This window comes from Nomascus leucogenys, chromosome 15, assembly GCF_006542625.1.
Source record: "Nomascus leucogenys isolate Asia chromosome 15, Asia_NLE_v1, whole genome shotgun sequence".
In the NCBI taxonomy this organism is placed as follows: Eukaryota; Metazoa; Chordata; class Mammalia; order Primates; family Hylobatidae; genus Nomascus; species Nomascus leucogenys.
Window position 1 is genome coordinate 79,377,120 of NC_044395.1, and position 23,257 is coordinate 79,400,376.

At 40.4% G+C, this 23,257-nt stretch overlaps 1 protein-coding gene across 1 annotated transcript in view; it reads right to left on the reverse strand.

Moving 5' to 3' along the window:
* Nucleotides 1-20,800, reverse strand: part of TSG101 (tumor susceptibility 101) — a 47,331-nt gene extending 26,531 nt beyond the window's left edge. Inside the window, exons 1-6 of the mRNA XM_003254299.4 lie at nucleotides 20,619-20,800; nucleotides 13,402-13,486; nucleotides 10,785-10,850; nucleotides 10,144-10,307; nucleotides 5,014-5,137; nucleotides 2,311-2,377 (exon numbers count right to left, since the gene is read on the reverse strand). Coding sequence (XP_003254347.1) covers nucleotides 2,311-2,377; nucleotides 5,014-5,137; nucleotides 10,144-10,307; nucleotides 10,785-10,850; nucleotides 13,402-13,486; nucleotides 20,619-20,660 — 548 coding nt within the window. The 5' untranslated portion in view covers nucleotides 20,661-20,800. The remainder of the gene's footprint in view (nucleotides 1-2,310; nucleotides 2,378-5,013; nucleotides 5,138-10,143; nucleotides 10,308-10,784; nucleotides 10,851-13,401; nucleotides 13,487-20,618) is intronic.
* Nucleotides 20,801-23,257: the final 2,457 nt, after the last annotated feature.

Below are 23,257 nucleotides of genomic sequence, written 5' to 3' on the forward strand. Positions count from 1 at the left end.
ATCCATCTTTTTGAAAACTGGGATAAACTGCTCTTTTTTTCTGGAGTTTCTCCCATTTTGTGTACCTTTGCAAAGATAATGTGATCACATTGCTGAATTTTTTTCTAACTTGGTATAAAACTCTTCTAAGCCTACAGATATTAACTTCAGAGAAATCTCCATCTGTAGCTTTATTGTTCAGAAGTCCATTTCCATAGTGTACCTTCAACAATTATTCCATGTCCAAAGCTCCTTTTTACTAGCAATTGTTCAGTAGAAAGGCTTGTAATTTCAAGGCTTCAGGTAGGATTCCATTTCTAGAACTTAATCAGAAAATTTAGGGCCTCAAGAAATCTAAAATGTATAACCTGCTTATATATTACTACCAAAGGAATCTTTCTCTATTGTCCCTGACAAATGTTCTTCTAATCTCTGCTTACCTATCCAAAGTGACAGAATGCTTATTACCTTCTAAAAAGTTGTGAAATTAAGACAACCTAGAAATGAAATGTTTGCTAAATTAACTTTCAAGATCCTAGATATTATATATGTACATATATATATTTACCTATGACATGTGTACAGAAATCCGGCTGCATTTATCCATGAGGATTATGACTGGGTTATATGAAACTAAGAAGACTTAGTAGAGTTAAATTTTCCTTGCTAATTGTTAGAGTAGCTGGAAGTTTCATCTTGGCATCAGTATATGCCAATTTTTTTTTTTTTTTTGAGACAGGTTCTCACTCTGTTGCCCAGGCTGGAGTACAGCGGTATAATTATGGCTCATTGCATCCTCGATCTGTAGGCTCAAGTGATCCTTCCACCTCACCCTCCCAAGTAGCTGGGACTACAGGTTCACACCACCGTGCCTGGCTAATTTTAATTTTTTTGTAGAGATGAGGTCTATTATGTTGCCTAGGCTGGTCTCCAACTTCTGGGCTCAAGCAATCTTCCTACCTTGGCCTCCCAAAGTGCTGGGTGGGATTTTAAGTTAGCCCAAAGACCACCTTTGGAGAGTACTCCTAGATTACCACTGAAACAAGTACATATTTAAAACATGGGTTAGTAATTATTTCTCACTGACTTTCTAGTGTGTGTTAACAGACTGATTTCATTGTTAATTTAATTTAGTTACCTATGTTATTACTAAATGGATAATAAAGGTTGATAGTACAGGCAGTCTATGAACTGAATAAGTAAAGTAAATATCATGCGACAAGTCTGACCCCATTATCTGAACCATTAATTGATTCCTGCAATGTATAGAAAAGATAGGTTGTGGGGTTTTGTTTGTTTGAGGCAGTCTTGCTCTGTCGCCCAGGGTGGAGTGTAATGGCGTGATCTAGGCTCACTGCAAACTCCGCCTCCTGGATTCAAGCAATTCTCCTACCTCAGCCTCCCAAAGAGCTGGGATTACAGGCATGTGCCACCATGCCTGGATAATTTTGTATTTTTAGTAGAGATGGGGTTTCACTGTGTTGGCCAGGCTGGTCTCGAACTCCTGACCTCAGGACCTCAGGTGATCCACCTGCATCGGCCTCCCAAAGTGCTGGGATTACAAGTGTGAGCTACCACACCCGGCCTTATTGCTAGAATTTTAAGGTGTGTGTGTATAGTTTGAAAGGAGTTTCTTTCAATCTACAGAAAGGCAGCTCCTGGGCTGCATTTGTATTTTAAAGAGGAAAGAAATGGGTTGAGTAATGACAGTGATCTCAATTGGTTTTTGACCTTGAAGTCCTTGTTATTTCCCTTTTAAGAAATTTGTATATCTAGTATAGATAGCTGAAATATTAAATGGAATGCTAGTTATAATGAATTCAGCCAAGGGGAAAAATATTTTATAATACTCTCTTCTTTAAAAAAAAAAAAAAAATACATAGGCTGGGCATGGTGGCTCACACCTGTAATCCCAGCACTTTGGGAGTCTGAGGCAGGAGGATCACAAGGTCAGGAGTTTGAGACCAGCCTGGCCAACATAGTGAAATCCTGTCTCTACTGAAAATACAAAAATTAGCCGGGAGTGGTGGCACAGCCTGTATTCCCAACTGCTAGGGAGGCTGAGGCAGGAGAATCACTTGAACTGGGGAGGTAGAGGTTGCAGTGAGCCAAGACTGCACCACTGTACTCCAGCCTGGGCGACAGAGCAAGACTCTGTCTCAAATAAATAAATAAATAAATAAATAAATTCATTCCAGGAATAAACCAAGTTTTATCTTCCATTAAATTGCAATTAAATTTATTTTAATGCCCTAATTAGCAAATTATTTTGATTCTAGATCTAATAGAAGAATTTGTAATACGATTATTCAAAAGAACGTTTTTCATTACCTGGGATTGGGAGGGTATCCGGATGGGTATGGAGAGATTCCACCTGGCATGCCTGGCATGTAGGAAGCTAAAAACAATTTTTTTCACATTGTAAAAATAATATACAAGGCCTGAATATGTAGGCTACTGAATAAGATATACATCACACTGTCAATACACAGCAAAATTTCACACAGTTAAAAAATCCAAATCTCAGCACCAAAACAAAACAAATACCTCTCCCTTTCATAATACTGAAATCATTAAACATAAATTACAATATTTATGACAATCCCAACCAAAAGAACTGGCAAACAGGTCAACCTGGTCAGCTTTTAAAGTTCTCAAGAAGTCTATAACCTGAGATAAGAGCAAGTTCAATTTCAAATTTAGAGGAAGGTAATTCTGGCCTTCTTTGGTCCAAGGTTAACTTCTTAGAGAGTAACTTCTTTATTATATCTAATAAATCTTTTGATATTTCTTTTATAACTATGTTGACCAATTAGCACAGCTAATTTTGTTGGTTTGTTTGAAGACTTTAAGAGGCTTCAAACTACTATGAGAAGTCCTATACAAAACTTACATTATCCAGACTGTTAAAAACTAGTCTAGGTGACAGAGTGAGACCCTATCTCAAAACAAAGAAACAAACAAAACAAAAGCTTAGAAATACTAGGGATAAAAGGTTAAAACCCAGCAAGCTTAAAGAATACTTTATACATTCTTTAAAGAGAACATGAATGCCAAAGAACTAAGATCAGTGATGCCAAGAGGCTAATCAACATAGAGGAAGAAAAACAGAAGTTAATCTTGACCTTAACTGACAAAAAAAATAGTAAAGAATCAGCTCTAGAGTGTTTAATGTGACTTACAGTGACTGAGTACAAAACTGAATTGCAACAGTGACAGTAGTATGGTCTCTTTCTTGAATACTGCACTTCCAATGTCAATGTAAAACTCGAAGAAATTTAGGAAAAAAAAAATGTTGCAGGCCGGCCACAGTGGCTCACGCCTGTAATCCCAGCACTTTGGAAGGCCAAGGCGGATCACTTGAGGTCAGGAGTTTGAGACCAGCCTGGCCAACATGGTGAAACCCCAACTCTACTAAAAATACAAAAATTAGCCGGGCATGGCGGTGGGGGCCTGTAATCCCAGCGACTTGGGAGGCTGAGGCTCAAGAATCACTTGATCCTGGGAGGCGGGGGTTGCAGTCAGCCCAGATCACACCACTGCACTCCGGCCTGGGCAACAGAGTGAGACTCCGTCTCAAAAAAAAAAAAAAATGTTGCTTAGGAGACTACCTGAATTTCTGAAAAGGTTACCTTTGTCATAGTGGTCACTCGCTATATTATCTGAGCAAATAAACAAAGGTAATGAGACTAGGAAATATTTGATATCTTTTTTTTTTTTTTTTGATACAGAGTCTTGCTCTGCCACCCAGGCTGGAGTGCAGTAATGCGATCTCAGCTCACTGAAACATCTGCCTCAGCCTCCCGAGTAGCTGGGACTACAGGCATGCACAACCACACCTAGCTAATTTTTGTATTTTTGGTAGAGATGGGGTTTCATCATGTTGGCCAAGCTGGTCTTGAACTCCTGACATCAGGTGATCCATCCCCACCTCAGCCTCCCAAAGTGCTGGGGTCACAGTCATGAGCTACCACACCCAGCCAAATATTTCGTATTTCAAACTTAAGCAAGATACTCTACTCTCGGGCACTAGAGTCAACAGAATTTAATAAGATAAAAACAAATTTCTGATCCAAAAGAATTACCAGTATCTTTACTAAAATAAATAGTAATCCTAAAATCAAGCTTATTCTGGGAAGGTAGGGAAGGAAAGAGAAATGGGTTCAAAAATTCTTTCTGTTAAATTCCCATTCAGCTTATAAACCAAGATGTTCCTCAGGAAAGAATGGATTAAAAAGGAAAAAGTACAATTTTCAGCAGAAGGAAAATGAAAGCACATATAATTTGTCTTGTAAGATAAACAAGTTTGGTTAATTATAATCTTAAAGAAAATTTACCAAAAAAAAAAAATCACAGCTCAAAACACAATGAAATCAATGCAGATTTAGTAAATTCAAAATAAGTACAACCAACTCACAATTATTCAGAGTGATTTTTAAGTATCAGTAAGAATTATTCAAGAAAATAGAGATAACAGAGATAATATATTCCAATTAGAGGAGAAGCAACACTGTCTCCATGCTCCCACCACTCCACACAAGGTAAAATCATGAATTGGCTGTACGAAAGAGAAGAAAGCTAAGAGCTAGATGTCCAATTGTGTATACCCAGAATAGCTGAATGTGAATGCTTCAGTTGACCTTAATCCTTATCTACAACACTGATTTTGTAGTTGCAAAGAAAAAGGAGAGGTCAGACTACCTTTCAAGTTATATGTGCTTCCAAGCTGATCAAATAAGGCTATTCTGCAGCATGCATAATTTTAAAAATTCTAGCTCTATTCTACACTTTCTCCTCCATTTTGGAATCCAGCACAGCCATTCTTAGATTTCTACCTACAAATGGAAGCCCAAATGCCAGTCTTTGGTGGGAATCTGTACATGCAGATATGGGGCCTCAGAATACTTCCAAAAAATCCACTAGCTTGATAAACTAAAAAGCAAAGAAGTCATTAATTTTTCTTTCTTTTTTTACAAAGGTTTCTGTTCTCTTTTGTTTATATGAGTTTTAAAGTAAAATCTCAATTCTACTTACTATTTGGTGGCCCTGTTGCCTGGTATGGCGGATAAGATGCCGAAATAGGACGAGAGAAGACTGGAGGTTCATCTCCAAATACCACAATCATGACCTGAATAAGCCCCAACAAGTCTGACTGTGGCTAAAAAGTGAACAAAAATTCAAGTCAGCTACAGAGTTGCTTTTCAGTAAAAAGAAAAAGGTTAGCCATTTCTCATCGGTTTTCAACTCAGCTTGATAATTTTCTTTGTAGGACCCCAATCATGAAAATTTCATTTAATTAATTTATTTTAATAGAGTTAGATGGTTTTAAACATGATGTGCGGCAAGGTTCTTGCTTCAAGCATATAAAAATAGCACTAGTTAAAGCAGCATATTGCAAAATGCATATAGTTTTGTTCTTCATTTGACTCCACAGAACAAAAATTTTATTGCCACTGTACAATTTATTATAAGTATACTGGTACAAATTTAGGGATGAATATGCGCAACAGTGACAATATTATTTAAGGCCATTAAAAGACATCAATGATATCTTGGAAATACGTGTTCTTAAAATTAATTTTTATTAAAGATATTATGAACTCTGAAATTACAGGTAGATTCTAGCCAAGTGAGGTGGTTCACACCTGTAATCCCAGCACTTTGGGAGGCCAAGGTGGGTGGACTGCTTGAAGCCAGGAGTTTGAGACCAGCTGGGCCAACATGGCAAAATCCCATCTCTACTAAAAACACAAAAACTAGCCAGGTGTGGTGATGTGCGTCTATGGTCCCAGTTACTCAGAAGGCTGAGGCAAGAGAATTGCTTAAACCCCAGAGGCAGAGGTTGCAGTGAGCTGAGATTGCACCACTGCACTCCATCCTAGGCGACGGAGCAAGACTCTGTCTCAAAACAAAACAAAACAAAATTATACGTAGATTCTAGCTTAGAAATTGCTAGATTGTAGTACTAAAGGGGTGAATTGTTAAAGGATCTTTCCTTCCAACAACGACAAAGAGATTCCTATTTTTTCGTAAGAGTTACTAAGATTTTCTCTCAAATACTTAATGAGCACTGGCCAGGGGTGGTGGCTTACACCTGTAATCCCAGCACTTTGGGAGGCCGAGGCAGGAGGATCAAATAAGGCTATTTTGCAGCATGCATAATTTTAAAAATTCTAGGTCTATTCCAGCACTTCCCCCTCCATTTTGTAATCCAGCTTGAGCTCAGGAGTTTGAGACCAGCCTGGTCTCTACAAAAAAATAAAAAACTGTACATGGTGGCATGAGCCTGTGGTCACAACTACTCAGCAGGCTGCAGTGGGAGGATCACCTGAGCCAGGAAGGTTGAGGCTGCAGTATGATTGCGCCACTGCACTCCAGCCTGGGTTAGAGTGAGACCCCGTTTCAAAAAAACAAAAACAAAACCCAACAATAACAACAACAACAAAAAATAACAAAAGAAATATCTACCAACCACTAATTAAGCTGTGCTAGACAAAGTTGTTCAAAATGGCATATTTGATTATTCTTCTTTTACTCCTTAATCTATTTTGTGTGTATCTCGTCTCACGTACTTCATTCATAAGTTCACTGAGTTCTGAAGAATTACTCAAGCACCTTGATAGGCTAACCATCTTCACAGAAACTACTTTTTACACCCCCCCTCCCCCCAGACAAGGTCTTGCCATGTTGCCCAGCTTAGACTTGAACTCAACAATCTTCCTGCCTCAGTTTCCCAAGTAGTCGGGATTACAGGATTAGGATTGGCACTTCTTTTAATACTCCTGACAGAAGAGTTCAGTGGCAGTTTTCACCTTTTCCAAAGAACCAAACTCACCTCATTTGTTCAATTTTGACCTAACTCATGGAAGATGACAATGAATAACATTTCTCAAAGCTTTCTGTGAAAACTTGCTGATCTCTACTGTTCCAATATTTTTCTTGTGTTTGCCTGTAAATTTATACACTGAGACTCGGGGTGTTACAAGCACAGTATCTGTGCAGCATTCACAGATACTGTGGCTGGTGTGTGTGGGGATGGCCACTGAGACCACACGCTTTCTCAATTTTTCGGCCCAACAAAATTCCTTAACTAAATCATAGCCTCATGTAAGCCTCATGCATGTAGGTGAAATATAATTCACATCCCATAAACTTTCTCCTTTTAAAGTACACATTTCAGTGGCTTTTATTATTTCACAAAGCTATGCAACCATTGCCGCCATCTAATTCCAGAATATTTTCATTATCCCAAAAAGAAACCCTGTACTCATTAGTAGTCACTTCCCATTTCCCTTTTCCCACAGCCCTTTAGCAATGACTAATCTACTTTCCGTCTCTATGGATTTGCTTTCCTGAATGTTTCATATAAATGAAATCATACAATACATGGCCTTTTGTGCTTGGCTTCTTTCACTTGGCATAATGTTTTCAGAATTCATTAATGTTGTAGTATGAATCAATTCTTCATTCATACATCTTACAGTTTTGTCAAGTTTTAATTATCATACCATTCCTTTTACACTAAATTCTTTGAAGAAAAAAATTAATATCTATGTTAATATCTACTTCCAGGCCTAATATAAAGCAACAGGTTAAGAATTTAAACTGAGGCTAGGCACAATGGCTCACACCTGTAATCCCAGCACTTTGGGAGGCTGAGGCGGATGGATCACCTGAAGTCAAGAGCTCGAGACCAGACTGGCCAACGTGGCAAAACCCCATCTCTACTAAAAATACAAAAATTAGCCAGGTGTGGTGGTGGGCGCCTGTAATCCCAGCTACTCAGGAGGCTGAGGCAGTCTCTATTCTACTGAGTCCAATCTGCTACTAAACCCATCTACTGAGTTCTTAATCTCTATTATTCTATTTTTCAGTTCTAAGATTTCCACTTAGTTTCTTTTTAATAAAATTTACCATCTTGTCCTCTATTTTCTTGAACACACTGATCACATTTTTAAGTCTGTGTCTGATAACTAAGTTACCTGTGTGTTTGTGGCGGTGGAGTGGAGGGATGTCCTGTTTCTATTGTCTTTTTTTCCTCTTGGTTCTCTTTCTTGGTGTACTTGATAAATATAAATTGTATGCTAGACATTGTGAAAAATTATAGAGGGTCTATATATTATCTTCTTCCAGCAAGAGTTCACCCTATCCTGTGGAAGGCAGTCAGTCAGGATCAGGGACTGAGCTGACTCAAGGACAGATTTTTTTTTTTTTTTTTTTTTTTTTGAGACGGAGTCTCACTCTGCCACTCAGGCTGGAGTGCAGTGGTGCGATCTCGGCTCACTGCAACCTCTGCCTCCCAGGTTCAAGCGATTCTCCTGCCTCAGCCTCCGGAGTAGCTGGGATTACAGGCATGTGCCATCATGCCTGGCTAATTTTCATATTTTTAGTAGAGATGGGATTTCACCACGTTGGCCAGGCTTGTCTCAAACTTCTGGCCTCAAGTGATCCTCCCGCCTCAGCCTCCCAAAGTGCTGGGACTACAGGTGTGAGCCACCCCACCCAGCCTCAAGGACAGATTTTTATAAGGCCCATTCTACCTCTAAGTTCTTCCTCCTAAGATGTGTTCCTCCAGTGGTGCCAACTAACAGCCTAGGATGTTTACTTGTTCCCCTTCTTGATAAGGTACTCAACTCCAATTGCCTCCTCAACTTAAGACTGCTGAAAACTTGGCTGATTTTCAGAGGTGTTCTGCTTAGTTTTTTTTTTTTAGCATCCTATCTTTGAAGCTCAGGAATTCAACATATCTCTTAAGGTGGGAAATTCAGAGTATCTCGTCTTTTCTTTTTTTTTTGGAGACAGATCTTGCTCTGTTGTCCAGGCTGGAGGACAGTGATGCAATCATGGCTCACTGCAGCCTCGAATTCCCAGGCTCAAGTGATCCTTTCCCCTCAGCCTCCTGAGTAGCTGGGGTCACAGGCACACACCACAATGCCAAGGTTTTTTAAAAAATATTTCTTTATAGAGATGGGGTTCTCACTATGTTGCCCAGGCTGGTCTCAAACTCCTGAGCTCAAGCAATCCTCCTGCTTCAGCTTTCCAAAGTCCTGGGATCACAGCCATGAGCCACCATCCCGAGCTACTCACTTCTTTATGGCTTCCTTTTCTACCAAATCTTGGATCTAAAAGTCCTAGTTACTTTGGCAGACAGAACAGCAACTTTTGTTCAGCCCTCTGAGACTGCTAGAGACTCTGCAGGTTTCTCTGCCTCTTAGCTAAGGCCCTTTGCCCAGATTCTCAGCCCTTCATCCTTCATCAAGAATCAGTAAGTAGGCCGGGCATGGTGGCTTACACCTGTAATCCCAGCACTTTAGGAAGCCGAGATGGGTGGATCACTTGAGGTCAGGAGTTCAAGAACAGCCTCACCAACATGGTGAAACCCCATCTCTACTAAAATACAAAACTTAGCTAGGCGTGGTGGCAGGCGCCTGTAATCCCAGCTACTCGGTAGGCTGAGTCTACCAAGCTGAACTGCTTGAACCTGGGAGGTGGAGGCTGCAGTGAACTGAGATTGTGCCACTGCCCTCCAGCCCGGGCGACAGAGTAAAACTCTGTCTCCAAAAAAAAAAAAAAAAAAAAAAAAAAAGGAATCAGTAGGTATCCTGGGGGAAGAGTTATTGGCAGAACTGCCTCATCTCTTTGCTGTTTCCTTCTCTACAGATTCTTGGCCATCCACGTCTTGATTGCCTAAACAGCTTTCCAAAGCCTTCCAACAGGTGTTGTTTGTATTTTCTCTTGCTTTTCTAGTTATTTTTTATAAGAACATTAATCTGTCACAGTTACACTATCAGACACATAAACAGAAGTTCCCTACTATTATTCTTGACGGAAATGCTTTGAGTAATGAGATTTGAATTCCATAACTACCCCACCAGGATACGATTTTTTAAAATGCACTTCCTACTATGTGAATCCTGCCTATTTTAAAAGGTTCAACTAAAGCCAATAAAATATTGAATATAAGTATTCTGAAAATTACAAAGCTCTACAGGAACCCATTTCTTTTAGTGAGCCTTTTCTAATTTACCCTCAACTCAGTGATTAGTCCATTATCTGAACTTATCTATCCTACTTCGAATCCTCCTTGAGTGCTAAAAGAAAGCAGATGCTAGTGAGCAAAATATATAAAACATAACTAATTCACAGAACACTATTAATACTTACGTGTTTCCATTCATGTAGATAAGGAAGATATATCTTCCCATTTGCATCAACATGCTTTCCTGTTTTAATAGTCATTGAACTAGTAGGCTTAACAAAACAGATAGGGGGATTATATGGGTATGTGTCCAGTAGCCATAGGCATATTGGAATATTATATGTATTACCTGAAAAAGAAATAGAAACTTCAGTTACTCTATTTTTATTATTTTAAAATTGAAGAATGGTTAAAGGAACAGAGGTTTAGTTTAGATACAATTTATACATATATCCGCACCCCCCCCATTCCTATTTTCCCCAGCAGAATTTATTTCCTGAGGGCAATAGCAAAGTCAGTAATCTTAAATTTTAGGCAAGTAAGATCCCTTTCTAGTTCTAAAATTATTTGATTATGTGAAACAATAAACTCCTCTGGTGAACTTAGGCACTTATTTGTTCATATATCTTGGTAAGGAAGTTTTAAGAAAGCTGAAAATGTTAGGTGTTACTGCCAAATGAACTTCAATTTGAATAGAAGTTAAAATCTGTACCGGCATCAAAGCCCTGAGAAAGTAGGTTTAATTTACTTATAACTCTTTGGCAACATATTTATTATGTATTCAAAATGCATCTATGCTGGAAACCTAATAACCTAAGACATTTACCTCTATAAGGCACAGGGATTGTTCCAGTGAGGTTCATTAGTTCCCTGGAACTGCCATCGTTAAAAACTGAAACGAAAGAACAATGATTTAATCATGAGCATTTTTTAAGATACTCCCATAAGTTATTCTTTCAGAAAGACTGGTTAAAATTCATTTTTATCCTTGAAAGGAGCTGACCTGTCAATGTATCATCCATCCTGTCCAATAACTAACAATTCTTTGTTGATTCACTCAATGTCATTGATCAGCTCTCAAAAAAAAAAAAAAATTTTTTTTTGAGAAATGGAGTCTAAGTTGTCCAGGTTGGACTTGAACTCCTGGACTCAAACGATCTCCTGGCCTCAAATGATCTCCTGGCCTCAGCCTCCTTAGCCAGTATTAAAATGAAAAAAAGAAAAGTTCATAGCCAAATATAAACAATTTCTTTTAATCTGTATTTCTCATACCATACACATTTTTCTATCTATAATTTATGTCTATAATTAATGTGGCACATAGTTTGTATTGGACAGCTATTATTTCTAACAATAATTTGGAATTAACACTATAACATAGGGGAAAGGTTGTAATGTGCAGTACAAAAAAATAGAACTACAGCCATCTACTGTGTAATGTTTGGGTCAACAATGGACTGCATATAAGAACATTGGTCCCATAAGATTATAATACTGTATTTTTACTGTAACTGTTCTATGGTTAGATACATAAATACCATTGTGTTACAACTGCCTATGGTATGTAGTACAGTAACATCTGGTATAGGTTGTAGCCTAAGAGCAACAGGCTATGCCATATAACCTAGGTGTGTAGTAGGATATACCATCTAGGTTTGTCTAAGTACACTCAATGATGAAATCGCCTAATAATGCATTTCTCAGACCATATCTCTATCACTACAAAATGCATGACCGTACATTGTTGACCTTTGTTCTTTTACTTACTGTTGACGAATGTAAGCTACACTGCAATGTATTCTGATTTTGTGCATTTTAAAAAAGAAAACCACCTTATATAAATTTGGGGCTTTGTTTACTCTAAAGAGTATTTGTTAACAATGATTTACACTTAGTCCAGCCATCTGAAACTATACAAGATTTTATAATGGAGTCTTTTTCAGTTTTGATAAATGTATTTATTCTTTTATATGCAGTCAAAACTATAAAATTCTAGCTCCAACCATTTTTCTCCCCACCAAAGCCATTTAAAAACTAACTTTAATTTTGGTAATGTGAGGCCTTTTATAGTTCAAAATACCATTGTACATATAGTATGCAGACAGAAATAAGGTAGGCTGAGATGAGAAGGAATCGTGCCCTAGGTTTGGAAGAGGACTTCGGGTTCATGTCTTTATTGTTCAGGAAATGCAGAACTGATTGCCCCTCTGTTGCTTCCCATCTCTCTTCACCAGTTTCCTAATGTTTTCAAAGCCTTGGAAGCAAGTGAAATTTAGAAAGTCTCAGCTACAAAATTCAGTTCCTTGCCTTCAGAGCTAAGGGTCTCATAATGGACAAGAAGCAGCATGGGTTTTCCCTCGGCCCTGGCATATTAAGTATTTTCAAGGAGACAGGGTTGAAGAAATTATGTTAGGATTTGGTAGGGACAGAAAAGACTATTTTAATAAAAGGAAAACTCCAAATGTTGTCTTGCCTTACAACTTTATTTTGTCTCAACAGAAAGTAGAGACAAACTGTCATGCTTACCTACTCTACAGAATTAAAGACCACATTAAATAACATTTTTCTCATCTATAAAATCAAAGGGACAGTCCAGAGTATAGTTTTGCAAAATGTGTTCCTGAAAATATAAAGAGACACTATGGGGGCAGGGAGGTTCAGCAGTTAAATAACTTTAGGATGTATTATACAATATATTCTTGCTCATCTCGGTGATACACAACACATTAGCATATTAAAGGCTCTGATAAATCTTCATACAATGAAACTCAATTTTGTTTAATCCATAAGTTGCTCAAGCTTAACTATAGAATTCTGCCTCTACCCCTGTTCCCAGCATAACTAAGGGTCTATAGACAACACTTTGGGAAATGGACTAAACTATCTTTAACATCTCCTCCTAGGTTTAAATTTGCATAGTTCTATGTTAGAGGTTTTTTTATTTTTTTTGAGACAGGGTCTTGCTCTGTTGCCCAGGCTGGAGTGCAGTGGCCTGATCTCGGCTCACTGCAACCTCTGCCTCCTGGACTCAAGCAATCCTTCCACCTCAGCCTCCTGGGTAGCTGGGACTACAGGAGCACCAGGCCAACTTTAAGCATTTTTTTGTTGAGACGAGGTTTCACCATATTGCCCAGGCTGGTCTCAACCTCCTGGGCTCAGTGGTCCACCCACCTCAGCCTCCCAAAGTGCTGGGATTATAGAAATGAGCCACCACATCCAGGTACAGTATTTTTTTTTAACATAAAAAACTAAAACTAAAGAAATATGAAATGTTTTTATTAGATCTTCTAATTTGCTACCCTCCAACAGTTTTATTAGGTGATAGTGCAATCCTGCAATTGAAAAATCCACAAACCTCAAAAGAAAATGGAAAAAATTACAATCATTAACAAAGAGAGTAAACTCAAAGTATAGAAATTGCTCTTTTTATTGCATAAACTCACCATATGAATCCAAAACAGGTTTGAGATCTTTGTATAGAGTAATAACATTGACAGTTTCACGTACAGTTAGGTCTCTGTATTTGTACTGAAAAGCAAAATCACATAAGAATTTAGTTTAAAACCAATGCATATATTTTACAGCTGGATGAATTTTCTTAAAATCTCTTCCACTAATTTTTAACATTAATGAAAGCCTGAAAGAACCTAAAAAACCCACAACACTATTATCACACTAAAATAATCACTATTTTCTTAACATCAGTAAATATCTATAGTCTCAAGTCATGTTTTTTATGTTTTCAGTTTCAATCAGGATCCAAATAAAGTCCACACATTGCATTGGTTAAAATGTCTCAAGTCCCTTTTAATTTATATTATTTAACTCACCATTTATAGCTTTTTAAAGATATAATTCACATACCATATAATTCACACATTTAAAGAGTATAGTTCAATGGTTTTTAGTACATTCAGAGTTGTGTAACCACCACCATAATCAACTTCAGAACATTTTCACCATCCCTAAAAAGAAATCCATACCCTTTAGCAATCACCCCCCATTCTACTTGCCCCCAGCCTTCATCCTAGACAACCACAAATTTACTTTGTGTCTACAGATTTGCTTATTCATACAATGTGATCTTTCATAACTAAATTATTTCACTTAGCATGTTTTCAAGATTATCCACGTTGTAGCATTTATCTGTATTTCACTCCTTTTATTTATTTTGGAGACAGGGTCTCGCTGTCGCCCAGGATGAAGTAGAGTGACACAATCACAGCTCACTGCAACCTCGAACTCCTGGGCTCAAATGATTCTCCTGCCTCAGCCTCCCAAGTACACAGAACTACAGGCATGTGCCATTATGCCCAGCTAATTTATTTTTATTTTTGTAAAGACAGGGTCTTGCTATGTTGCCCAGGCTGGTCTCCAACTCCTGGCTTCAAGCAATCCTCCTGCCTCAGGCTCCCAAAGTGTTGGGATTTACAGGCATGTATGGCCCACTTCTTACTGAACATTTTATTCACCTACTGTTCAGCTGAAAAATACTTAACTGATGGGCACATCTCTATTTTTGCTCCTTAGAATTTATTTCTTAAATAAATTTGTTCACTTGTCCTACAGAGGCTCTCACGGTTTGGAATGTGTTAATTGTATCCCTTTAGTATAGTTTCATAGATATATGTTTCTGTGAGTTAGTTGGATCTAGAGGTTATCTTCATGATTACAAAATTTCCGGCCAGGCGTGGTGGCTCACACTTGTAATCCTAGCATTTTGGGAGGCCGAGGCAGGCGGATCACGAGGTCAGGAGTTTGAGACCAGCCTGGCCAACACAGTGAAACCCCATCTCTACTAAAAATACAAAAATTATCTGGGCGTGGTAGTGCACGCCTATAATCCCAGCTACTCAGGAGGCTGAGGCAGGAGAATCACTTGAACCCGGGAGGCAGAGGTTGTAGTGAGCCGAGATCGTGCCATTGCACTCCAGCCTGGGTGACAGAGCTAGACTCCGTCTGGGAAAAAAAAAAAAATTCCTTTTATATTTTTTTCCTCTTCTCTGGTAAGATCACTTCATAGAGGATAATGTTTTTCATCATGGAGCACAATATATCTGAGTATCTCTGTGATATTGGCAACCACTGATGCTCAATGTCTAGAGACCTGGTCTCTTCAAATCCACTCCAATTAGGCTTTTACACTCAGCATTTCACTGAAATTGTTCATTAAGGTCACCAATAACTGCCACATGATATGTAATGACCAATTCTACCTTTGTCTTACTTCATCTGTCAGCAGTATTTGACCAAGTTGATTCCGCAATATTTGACCAAATTGATTCTTTTTTTTTTTTTTTTTTTTTTGGAGATAGGGTCTCACTCTGTGGCTCAGGCCAGTGCAGTGGTATGATCATGGCTCACTTCAGCCTCAACCTCCTGGGCTCAAGTGATACTCCCACCACAGCCTCCCAAGTAGGTGGGACTACAGGCATGCACCATCACACCTGGATAATTTTTAAATTTTTCACAGAGATGGGATCTCACTATGCTGCCCAAGCTGGTCTCAAACTCCTGGGTTCAGGTGATCCTCTCAACTCAGCCTTCCAAAGTGTTGGTATTACAGGTATGAACCACTGCACCTGGCCTTTTTTTTTTTTTTGAGACAGTGTCTGGCTCTGTCACCCAGGCTGGAGTGCAGTGGTGTGATCTCAGTTCACTGCAACCTCCACCTCCCAGGCTCAAGCAATCCTCCCACCTCAGCCTCCGAAGTAGCTGGGACTACAGCTATGTGCCACAATGTTTGGCTAATTTTTGTACATTTTTGATACAGCTGGATTTTACCATGTTGCCCAGGCTAGTCTTGAACTTCTAGACTCAAGCAATCTGTCCACCTCAGCCTCCCAAAGTGTTGGGATTACAGGCATGAGCCATCATGCCCAGCTCCCTTTCTCTTAAAACATGTTCTTCATTTGATTTCCAGGACATCAACTGTTCTCCTGCACTCTGTGCCTGTGCCTTCTCAGTCTCTTTGCTAGTTCGTTCTCTTATCCTAACCAATTATTATGGAGCGCAGGCTAAGTCCTTGGTCTTCTTCTCTATCTAAACTCATTCCTTTGATCTCCCTCATGGTTGAAAATTAATTTATATGTTGAAACCCTCAAATTAAAATTTTCCAATCTTAACCTCTTCTCTGAACTCCAGAAAACGTATATACAATTACCAATTTGACATTTCCCCTTGGATATCTAATGAATGTCAAATTGAACATGACCAAAACTGAACTCCTTATCTTCCCCTCAAATTTACTTCTCCAGTGTCTTCCATATGTGTATACATATATATCCTTCCAGGTGCTCAGGCCAAAAACCTTGACGTTATCCTTGATGCCCTCTTTTCTTCACATCCACAGCAAATCTGTCAAAATATCCTGTTAGCTTTGCCTTCAAAATACATCCGGAATCTCCACAGCTACAGTCCTGGTCTAAGCCACCAGCACCTCTCACCTAGATTACTGCAACAGCCGCTTTATGGTGTCTCTGCCTCCATCATTAACCCCCTACAGTCTAGTCTCAACATAGCATCTAGAGTAATATTGCTAACAGCTGAAACACAGCAACGGCTTTTCATCATACTCCAAGTAAATGCCAAGGTCCTTACAATGGCCTGCAAGGCCCTCCAAACCTCCCATACCATTGATGCTGTCTAGACCCATACCACCACTTTCCTCCCTTGCTCACTCCAGTCTAGCCACCATACCCTCCTTTGTTGTTCCTCTATCATGCATGACAAACTTCTGTCTATGAGCCTTTGCATTTGTTTTTCCTTCTTTCTGAAATGTTCTTCTCCCAGATTGTTCCAGGTTTTTTTTTCTTGACAGGATCTCGCTCAGTCACCCAAACTGGAGTACAGTGGTGTGATCACAGCTCACTGCAACCTCAAACTCCTGGGCTCAAGTGATCCTCCCATCTCAGCCTCCCAACTAGCTGGGATTAGAGGTATGCACCACGCCTGGCTAATTTTTTTTATATTTTTAGTAGAGAAGAGACAAGGTCATGCTATGTCGCCCAGGCTGGTCTGGAACTCCTGGCCTCAATGTGATCCTCTAGCTTTGGCCTCCCAAAATGTTTGGATTTCAGGTGTGAGCCCCATGTCAAGCACAGTTTCTTTACCTCTCTCAGGTGAGCTCAAATAGATTTTTTCAGAAAGACCTCTCTTTACTATCAGATATAAAACGGTGACTCATCCCATTTCCACACCCTAGCACTCCCCATTTCTCTTTCCTGCTTTATTTTCTCTAAAGCACTTATCACTTTCCAACATACTTCTTGATGTATTTATTGAGTTGTTTATTGCCTTCTATAAGAATTTAAATTCCAGAAGCATAGTTTGTTTGATAGTTCACTGTTGCATCCCTAGAACCTAAAACAGTGCAGGACATATCAATCTTTATTATTTTTATTTATTTGTTTTTGAGATGGATTCTCGCTCTGTCACCCAGGCTGGAGTGCACTGGCATGATCTCAGCTCACTGCAACCTCTGCCTCCCAGGTTCAGGCAATTCTCCTTCCTCAGCTTCCTGAGTAGCTGGGATTAAGGGCGTGCGCCACCATGTCTGGCTAATTTGTATTTTTAGTAGAGACAGGGTTTCACCATGTTGGCCAGTCTGGTCTCGAACTCCTGACCTCAAGTGATCCGCCCACCTCAGCCTCCCAAAGTGCTGAGATTACAGGCATGAGCCACTGCACCTGGCCAATTTTGTTATTGTTTAAAATGTTTTTTTATTTTTTACTTTTTGAGACAGATTCTCTCTCTGTCATAGCTCACTGTAACCTTGAACTCCTGGGCTTAAGTGATCCTCCTGCTTCTGCTTCTCAAGTAGCTAGGACTACAGGTGCATGCCAAGTCTGGCTGATTTTTAAATTTTTTGTAGAGACAGAGTCTAGCTATGTTGCCCAGGCTGATCTTGAACTCCTGGCCTCAAGTGATCCTCCCATCTCTATCTCCCAAAGTATTGGGATTACAGGCATGAGCCACCACACCAGGCCCATAGTTTTCTTCTACTCATTTAGCAGTGACTGTGCCTCTAGAAATGCTGTAGATAAACTATGTAAAAATATAAGTGGCTATATGTATGAAACATCTAAAGTGGAAAGTTGTTTCTGTAAAGCAAGAAGGACTAATCTGGTATAAATATATCTGTTAATTGCAAAAATAACAGAGAAAGGTGTTGAAAGTTATGTTGAAGTTGGGAGCCAAGATAATGCTCAAGGGAAAAAAAGATCTTTTACAACACACATATAGAACATAAGGCAGGTGGCCAGAGTACCATGATGGGTGTGGAGAGCCTACAATCAGATAAAGAGAAAACAATAATGACCTTCACCCTAGCTATGTGTCCAGGGTCCTGGCTAACAATTCTTACATCAGACCACACCAGCTGAAAGGAAAACATTTGAAGCCCTTCTTTAGGAGGAAGGAGACCCACAATTGCTTCTATTACTTTACTTACTATTCTTACCTGTCTAAAATTCATAGGTTGGACAGTACTGATGCTGATGCTCAGAATCATCATACTCACATACAGGAGTCTCAATTTTCCAGATATTGAGCCAAGGACCAAAAGGCTGGTAGGATGCCCTCTCCCACCTCTTCCCTACCTCTGTTTTTGTTTCTAAAGTAATCGCAGGTTGGGTGGAGGGGGAGGCAGGTAGAGGTATAAAATATCTTCTGAACATGCCTTTGTCTTTGATGGCAGGTTTCTCTAGGGAAGCTTAGGAAACTTAATTAGGGTATAAAAAATAAGCTAATATTTGAATATTCTTGCTCTTTATATGAATATACATACATTAAGGAATAAATCTTTTTTTTTTTTTTCTTTGAGACAGAGTCTTGCTCAGCCACCCAGGCTGGAGTGCAGTGGCCGGATCTCGACTCACTGCAACCACCGTCTCCCAGGTTCAAGTGATTCTCCCATCTCAGCCTCCCAAGTAGCTGGGATTACAGGCACCCGCCATCATGCCCGGCTAATTTTTGTATTTTAGAAGAGACGGGGTATCACCATGTTGATCACGCTGGTCTTGAACTCCTGACCTCAGGTGATCCGCCCGCTTTGGCCTCCCAAAGTGCTAGGATTACAGGCGTAAGCCACTGCGCCCAGCCCAAGGACTAAATCTTAATGACTACGCTATCAATTTAAAGATCAAAAATGTCATGGAGGCCACGCGTGGTGGCTCACGCCTGTATTCCCAGCACTTTGGGAAGTCAAAGTGGGTGGATCACTGAGGTCTGGAGTTCAAGACCAGCCTGGCCAACATGGTGAAACCACGTCTCTACTAAAAATACAACAATCAGCTGTGTGAAGTGGTGGGCGCCTGTAATCCCAGCTACTTGGGAGGCTAAGGCAGGAGAATCGCTTTTACCTGGGAGGCGGAGATTGCAGTGAGCCAGGATCGCACCACTGCACTCCAGCCTGGGAGACAGAGCAAGACTCTCAAAAAAAAAAAAAAAAAAAAAAAGTCACGGAACAGATACTCTTCAGTTACATACTATGTAAAACAATATACCATTTTTTCAAAAACTGATATATAAAAGTTACAATATGGATCTTTACCTGGGTCACAATCTTCTATGGCTTCCCATATGTCCTCTATAACTAAGGATAACTAGTTTATCAATACAAAACCAAGAAGCCTAAAATATATGATTACACAACCAAGATATGCTTTATTTTGAAAACTGTCATTTTCTCCTTAGAGGTTATTTGGTCTTCAATCAAGGACTATGGGGGCGATTTAACTGGAAAAAGTCTGTTTTTAAAAAAGTTTTACACATAATAGTGTGTGTCATTAAAAATTGAAACCGCTTAAACCGCTGATTGCTACCATTCGTGCTTTGACAAAACTATCCGAAGCTAACACGTTGAACTGGTCAAGATTCAACTCTCAATCATTTTACATAGTTTTGGAAAATTACAACAAAACATAACAAAAGCCATTCCACTCGTGCCACGTTTGAAGTAATTATATAAATAAATCATGGCTTTAAAATACAAAATGCTTAACTGCTTTTTTAAAAATTGAAAAAAAAAACCCACTCGTCTTGAGCCGTGAAGATCATTAATTAAGCTCAAAGCAAATAAATACGCGTTGTAAGAAGCATACACTTAACAGTAGTTACTCTTAGCAAATCCCTGAAATGGTAATGGTATGTATTTCACCTGGGGCAGTAAGGGACCGGTATTTTCGCTTCTGTTCTGGAGAATACAAAACTGAAAAGGCCACAATCTCTACGGGTCGGCAAAAGAAAGGCTAAGACTAGAGGATCCCTAGATTGGGACAGGAGTAGAGGATTGCCTCAGATCTACAACAAAGTATGATCCCTTGTTTGCATTTATAAAAACAAACGAAAAACTACACTGCCCCACAGACAGCTCCAAACTCTGTGGAAGAGAGGAGGGCGGGTGGGCGGCAGGTGTCAGGTAGCCTCCGCTCCACGCCTTTGTTGACTGTCGCCGCCCCCCACCCTCCCAGCTCCCGTACGGGGATTCCCGCACCAGGCGACAGGCGCCTCGGGGCGGGGGTCTGAGAAGGTGGCTAAGGACTGCACCGGGGCTTCCGGCCCGTCTGGGAAGCTTGCTTGGCTGGGCTGGGACGGACTCGGCAGGGCGCGGAAGGGAGAGGTGGGCGCGCGCTGGGAGGCGAGCGTGTCGCAGCCTCACCTTGGACACCATTTTCTTGAGCTGGCTCTCCGACACCGCCATGACGGCCGCCTCGCGACTCCCTTCCCCGCAGGCAGAGGGTCAGCCGCTGCTGGGCTGCCCCAGACCGTCCCACACAATCGCACACCCCCGACCCGGCCTCAAACAACAGGAAGTCGGCACCAAGACACCACGTCCGCTTCCACTACGTCACTTCCGGACCGCCGTCCTGCGGGCTTGGTTGGGCACCGTGTGGGATTGAGAGAAGCCTGGCGGGGTGGGTTCCAACCAACCCGCCCCTCGTGTGCCGGATTCAGCAGGACGAATCGGGTCCCAAAGATGTGGGCAAGACTGTTCCGAGGATCGAAACTCTGGTTCAGGTTAAGATTAGCAGGTATTTCACAGAGTCGACTTAAGGAAGCTAGTGCCGGAGAGGGAAGAAGTACGAAGGGCTTGCCAGTGAGCCTTAATGACTGATTCATCAAGTGGGAGGGCACTGCACTGGCCGTCAGAGAACTGTTCTGTCACTGACTTGCCCTTGTGATAATAGTAGGCTAGTGCATTTCTAGCTCAGGCATAAGTTTCTCCCGACTCTAAAGTGATACACTTGCATTAGATGATGCCCAGTGTTCCTCTAATTAATGATTTTTTTTTAAGCTTTAAAGACCTTCATACTATACGTTGGCAAGGGTAAAGTGTAGAGCCTTTGTTTCACAAGAAGCCAAATAGTAATTTCTTCTCCAGGAAACCATTCCCTAAGTCAGAATTTCTCCTCTGTACCCAGACATAAATGGTAATACAGGCCGTATTTTACCTGGTGCTGTATTTGTGTACCTGTCCGCTGTCAAAATCCAAGCCCTTGAAGGCAGGCTTCCTTCAGATCTTCATTGCCTTGCACAACGCAAGGGTAGGTACTTCCATCTTAATTGAATTTTTACTTCCCATAAAAATTCTTCACGGTGACTTCATCATTACACATCACCGTCAGTTTTGTAAGCACAGTGTCATTCAAGGTATTGTAAAATTTTGAGTTTGATGTTTGATAGTTTCAATTATTTTAGTACAGCCCTAATGAGAACAAGGCCGTAGTATTGATTCCCTTCAAAGTTGGCGTCTAAGTGAAGGTCACATTCACAAGGAGGGCCTAACTGAAACCATGTAGAAGCATCATTATAAACTGTTGCTAACACGCACAAATAAAGGCTATTAATAGGTATTGTTTTTCTTTTTCCTTTTTTTTTGAAACACTCTCACTCCATCGCCCAGACTGGAATGCAGTAGCACCATCTCGGCTCACTGCAACCTCCGCTTCTGTTTTTCAACTCCTTAGTTAAGCATACAGCTCCAGTCAAACCAAACTAGAGGTCAGTCTGTCCTTCCATTTTACTTGCTGTTTTATGTCTTTTGAAAGCAAGAAGGTTTTCAAACTGTTCTTAAAGCCACGGCTTAACCAGGAGTCCCTTTAATTAGAGCAACTGTACCTTTGTGAGTTGGAGGAATGCCAGGTAATATATATTATTTATATATTTTATAAATAAATACAAAATTTATAAATATTAAATTTTACATATATATATATATTTTTGAGACGGAGTTTTGCTCTCGCTGCCCAGGCTGGAGTGCAATATTGTGATCTTGGCTCACTGCAACCTCTGCCTCCCGGGTTCAAGCGATTCTCCTGCCTCAGCCTCCCGAGTAGCTGGGATTACAGGTGCCCACCACCACACCCAGCTAATTTTTTGTATTTTTAGTAGAGACAGGATTTCACTATGTTGGCCAGGCTGGTCTCAAACTCTTGACCGCAGGTGATCCACCCGCCTCAGCCTGCCAAAATGTTGGGATTACAGGCGTGAGCCACTGCGCCCAGCCCATTTATATATTTTTTGAGACACAGCCTTGTTCTGTTGCCCAGGTCATGGTGCAGTGGTGTGAACATGGCCCACTGCAGCCTCGACCTCCCTGGCTCAAGCGATCCTCCTGCCTCAGCCTCCTGTGTATATTGGGACCACATGCGTGTGCCACCATGCCCAGCTAATTTTTAATTTTTTTGTAAAGATGAGGTCTCACTTTGTTGGCCAGGCTGGCCTCAGAACTCCTGGGCTCAGGTGATCCTCCCATCTTAGCCTCCCAAAGTGCTGGGATTACAGGTGTGAGTCACTGTGCCCAGCAATATATTGTTTAAAAAGCTTTCTTGCTGCATGTTTACTATCAGTCTTTTGCAATCTTTCAGGGTCAACACTATACCTTAATATAAAGTGTTAACTTCTTATCTATTTCATTGGAACCATGGAGGATTGATTGTGTGTGGGGAGAATGTGGTTTTAGAAATATGCAAAATCAGTTAATTTTTTGATGTGAAGGTAATAGTAGTTGAAATGCTTTTGAAAGTTGCTTGCCATTTCAACACTAAAGATGAGTTTTTTCCACTTATTAGGCATTTTGATTTCTATCCTCACATATATTAGTGGAGAATTTTAAATCCTCCGATTATCACAGATGAAAACACAAATAAGCTGATGGTGCACCTGCAGTCCCAGCTACTCCATTGCCTGAGGCAGGAGGATTACTTGAGCCCAAGAGTTTGAGTCCAGCCTGGGCAATATAGTGAGAACCTGGCTCAAAAACAAAAAGATTTAAAAAGTTTTCTTGCTAAAAATAAT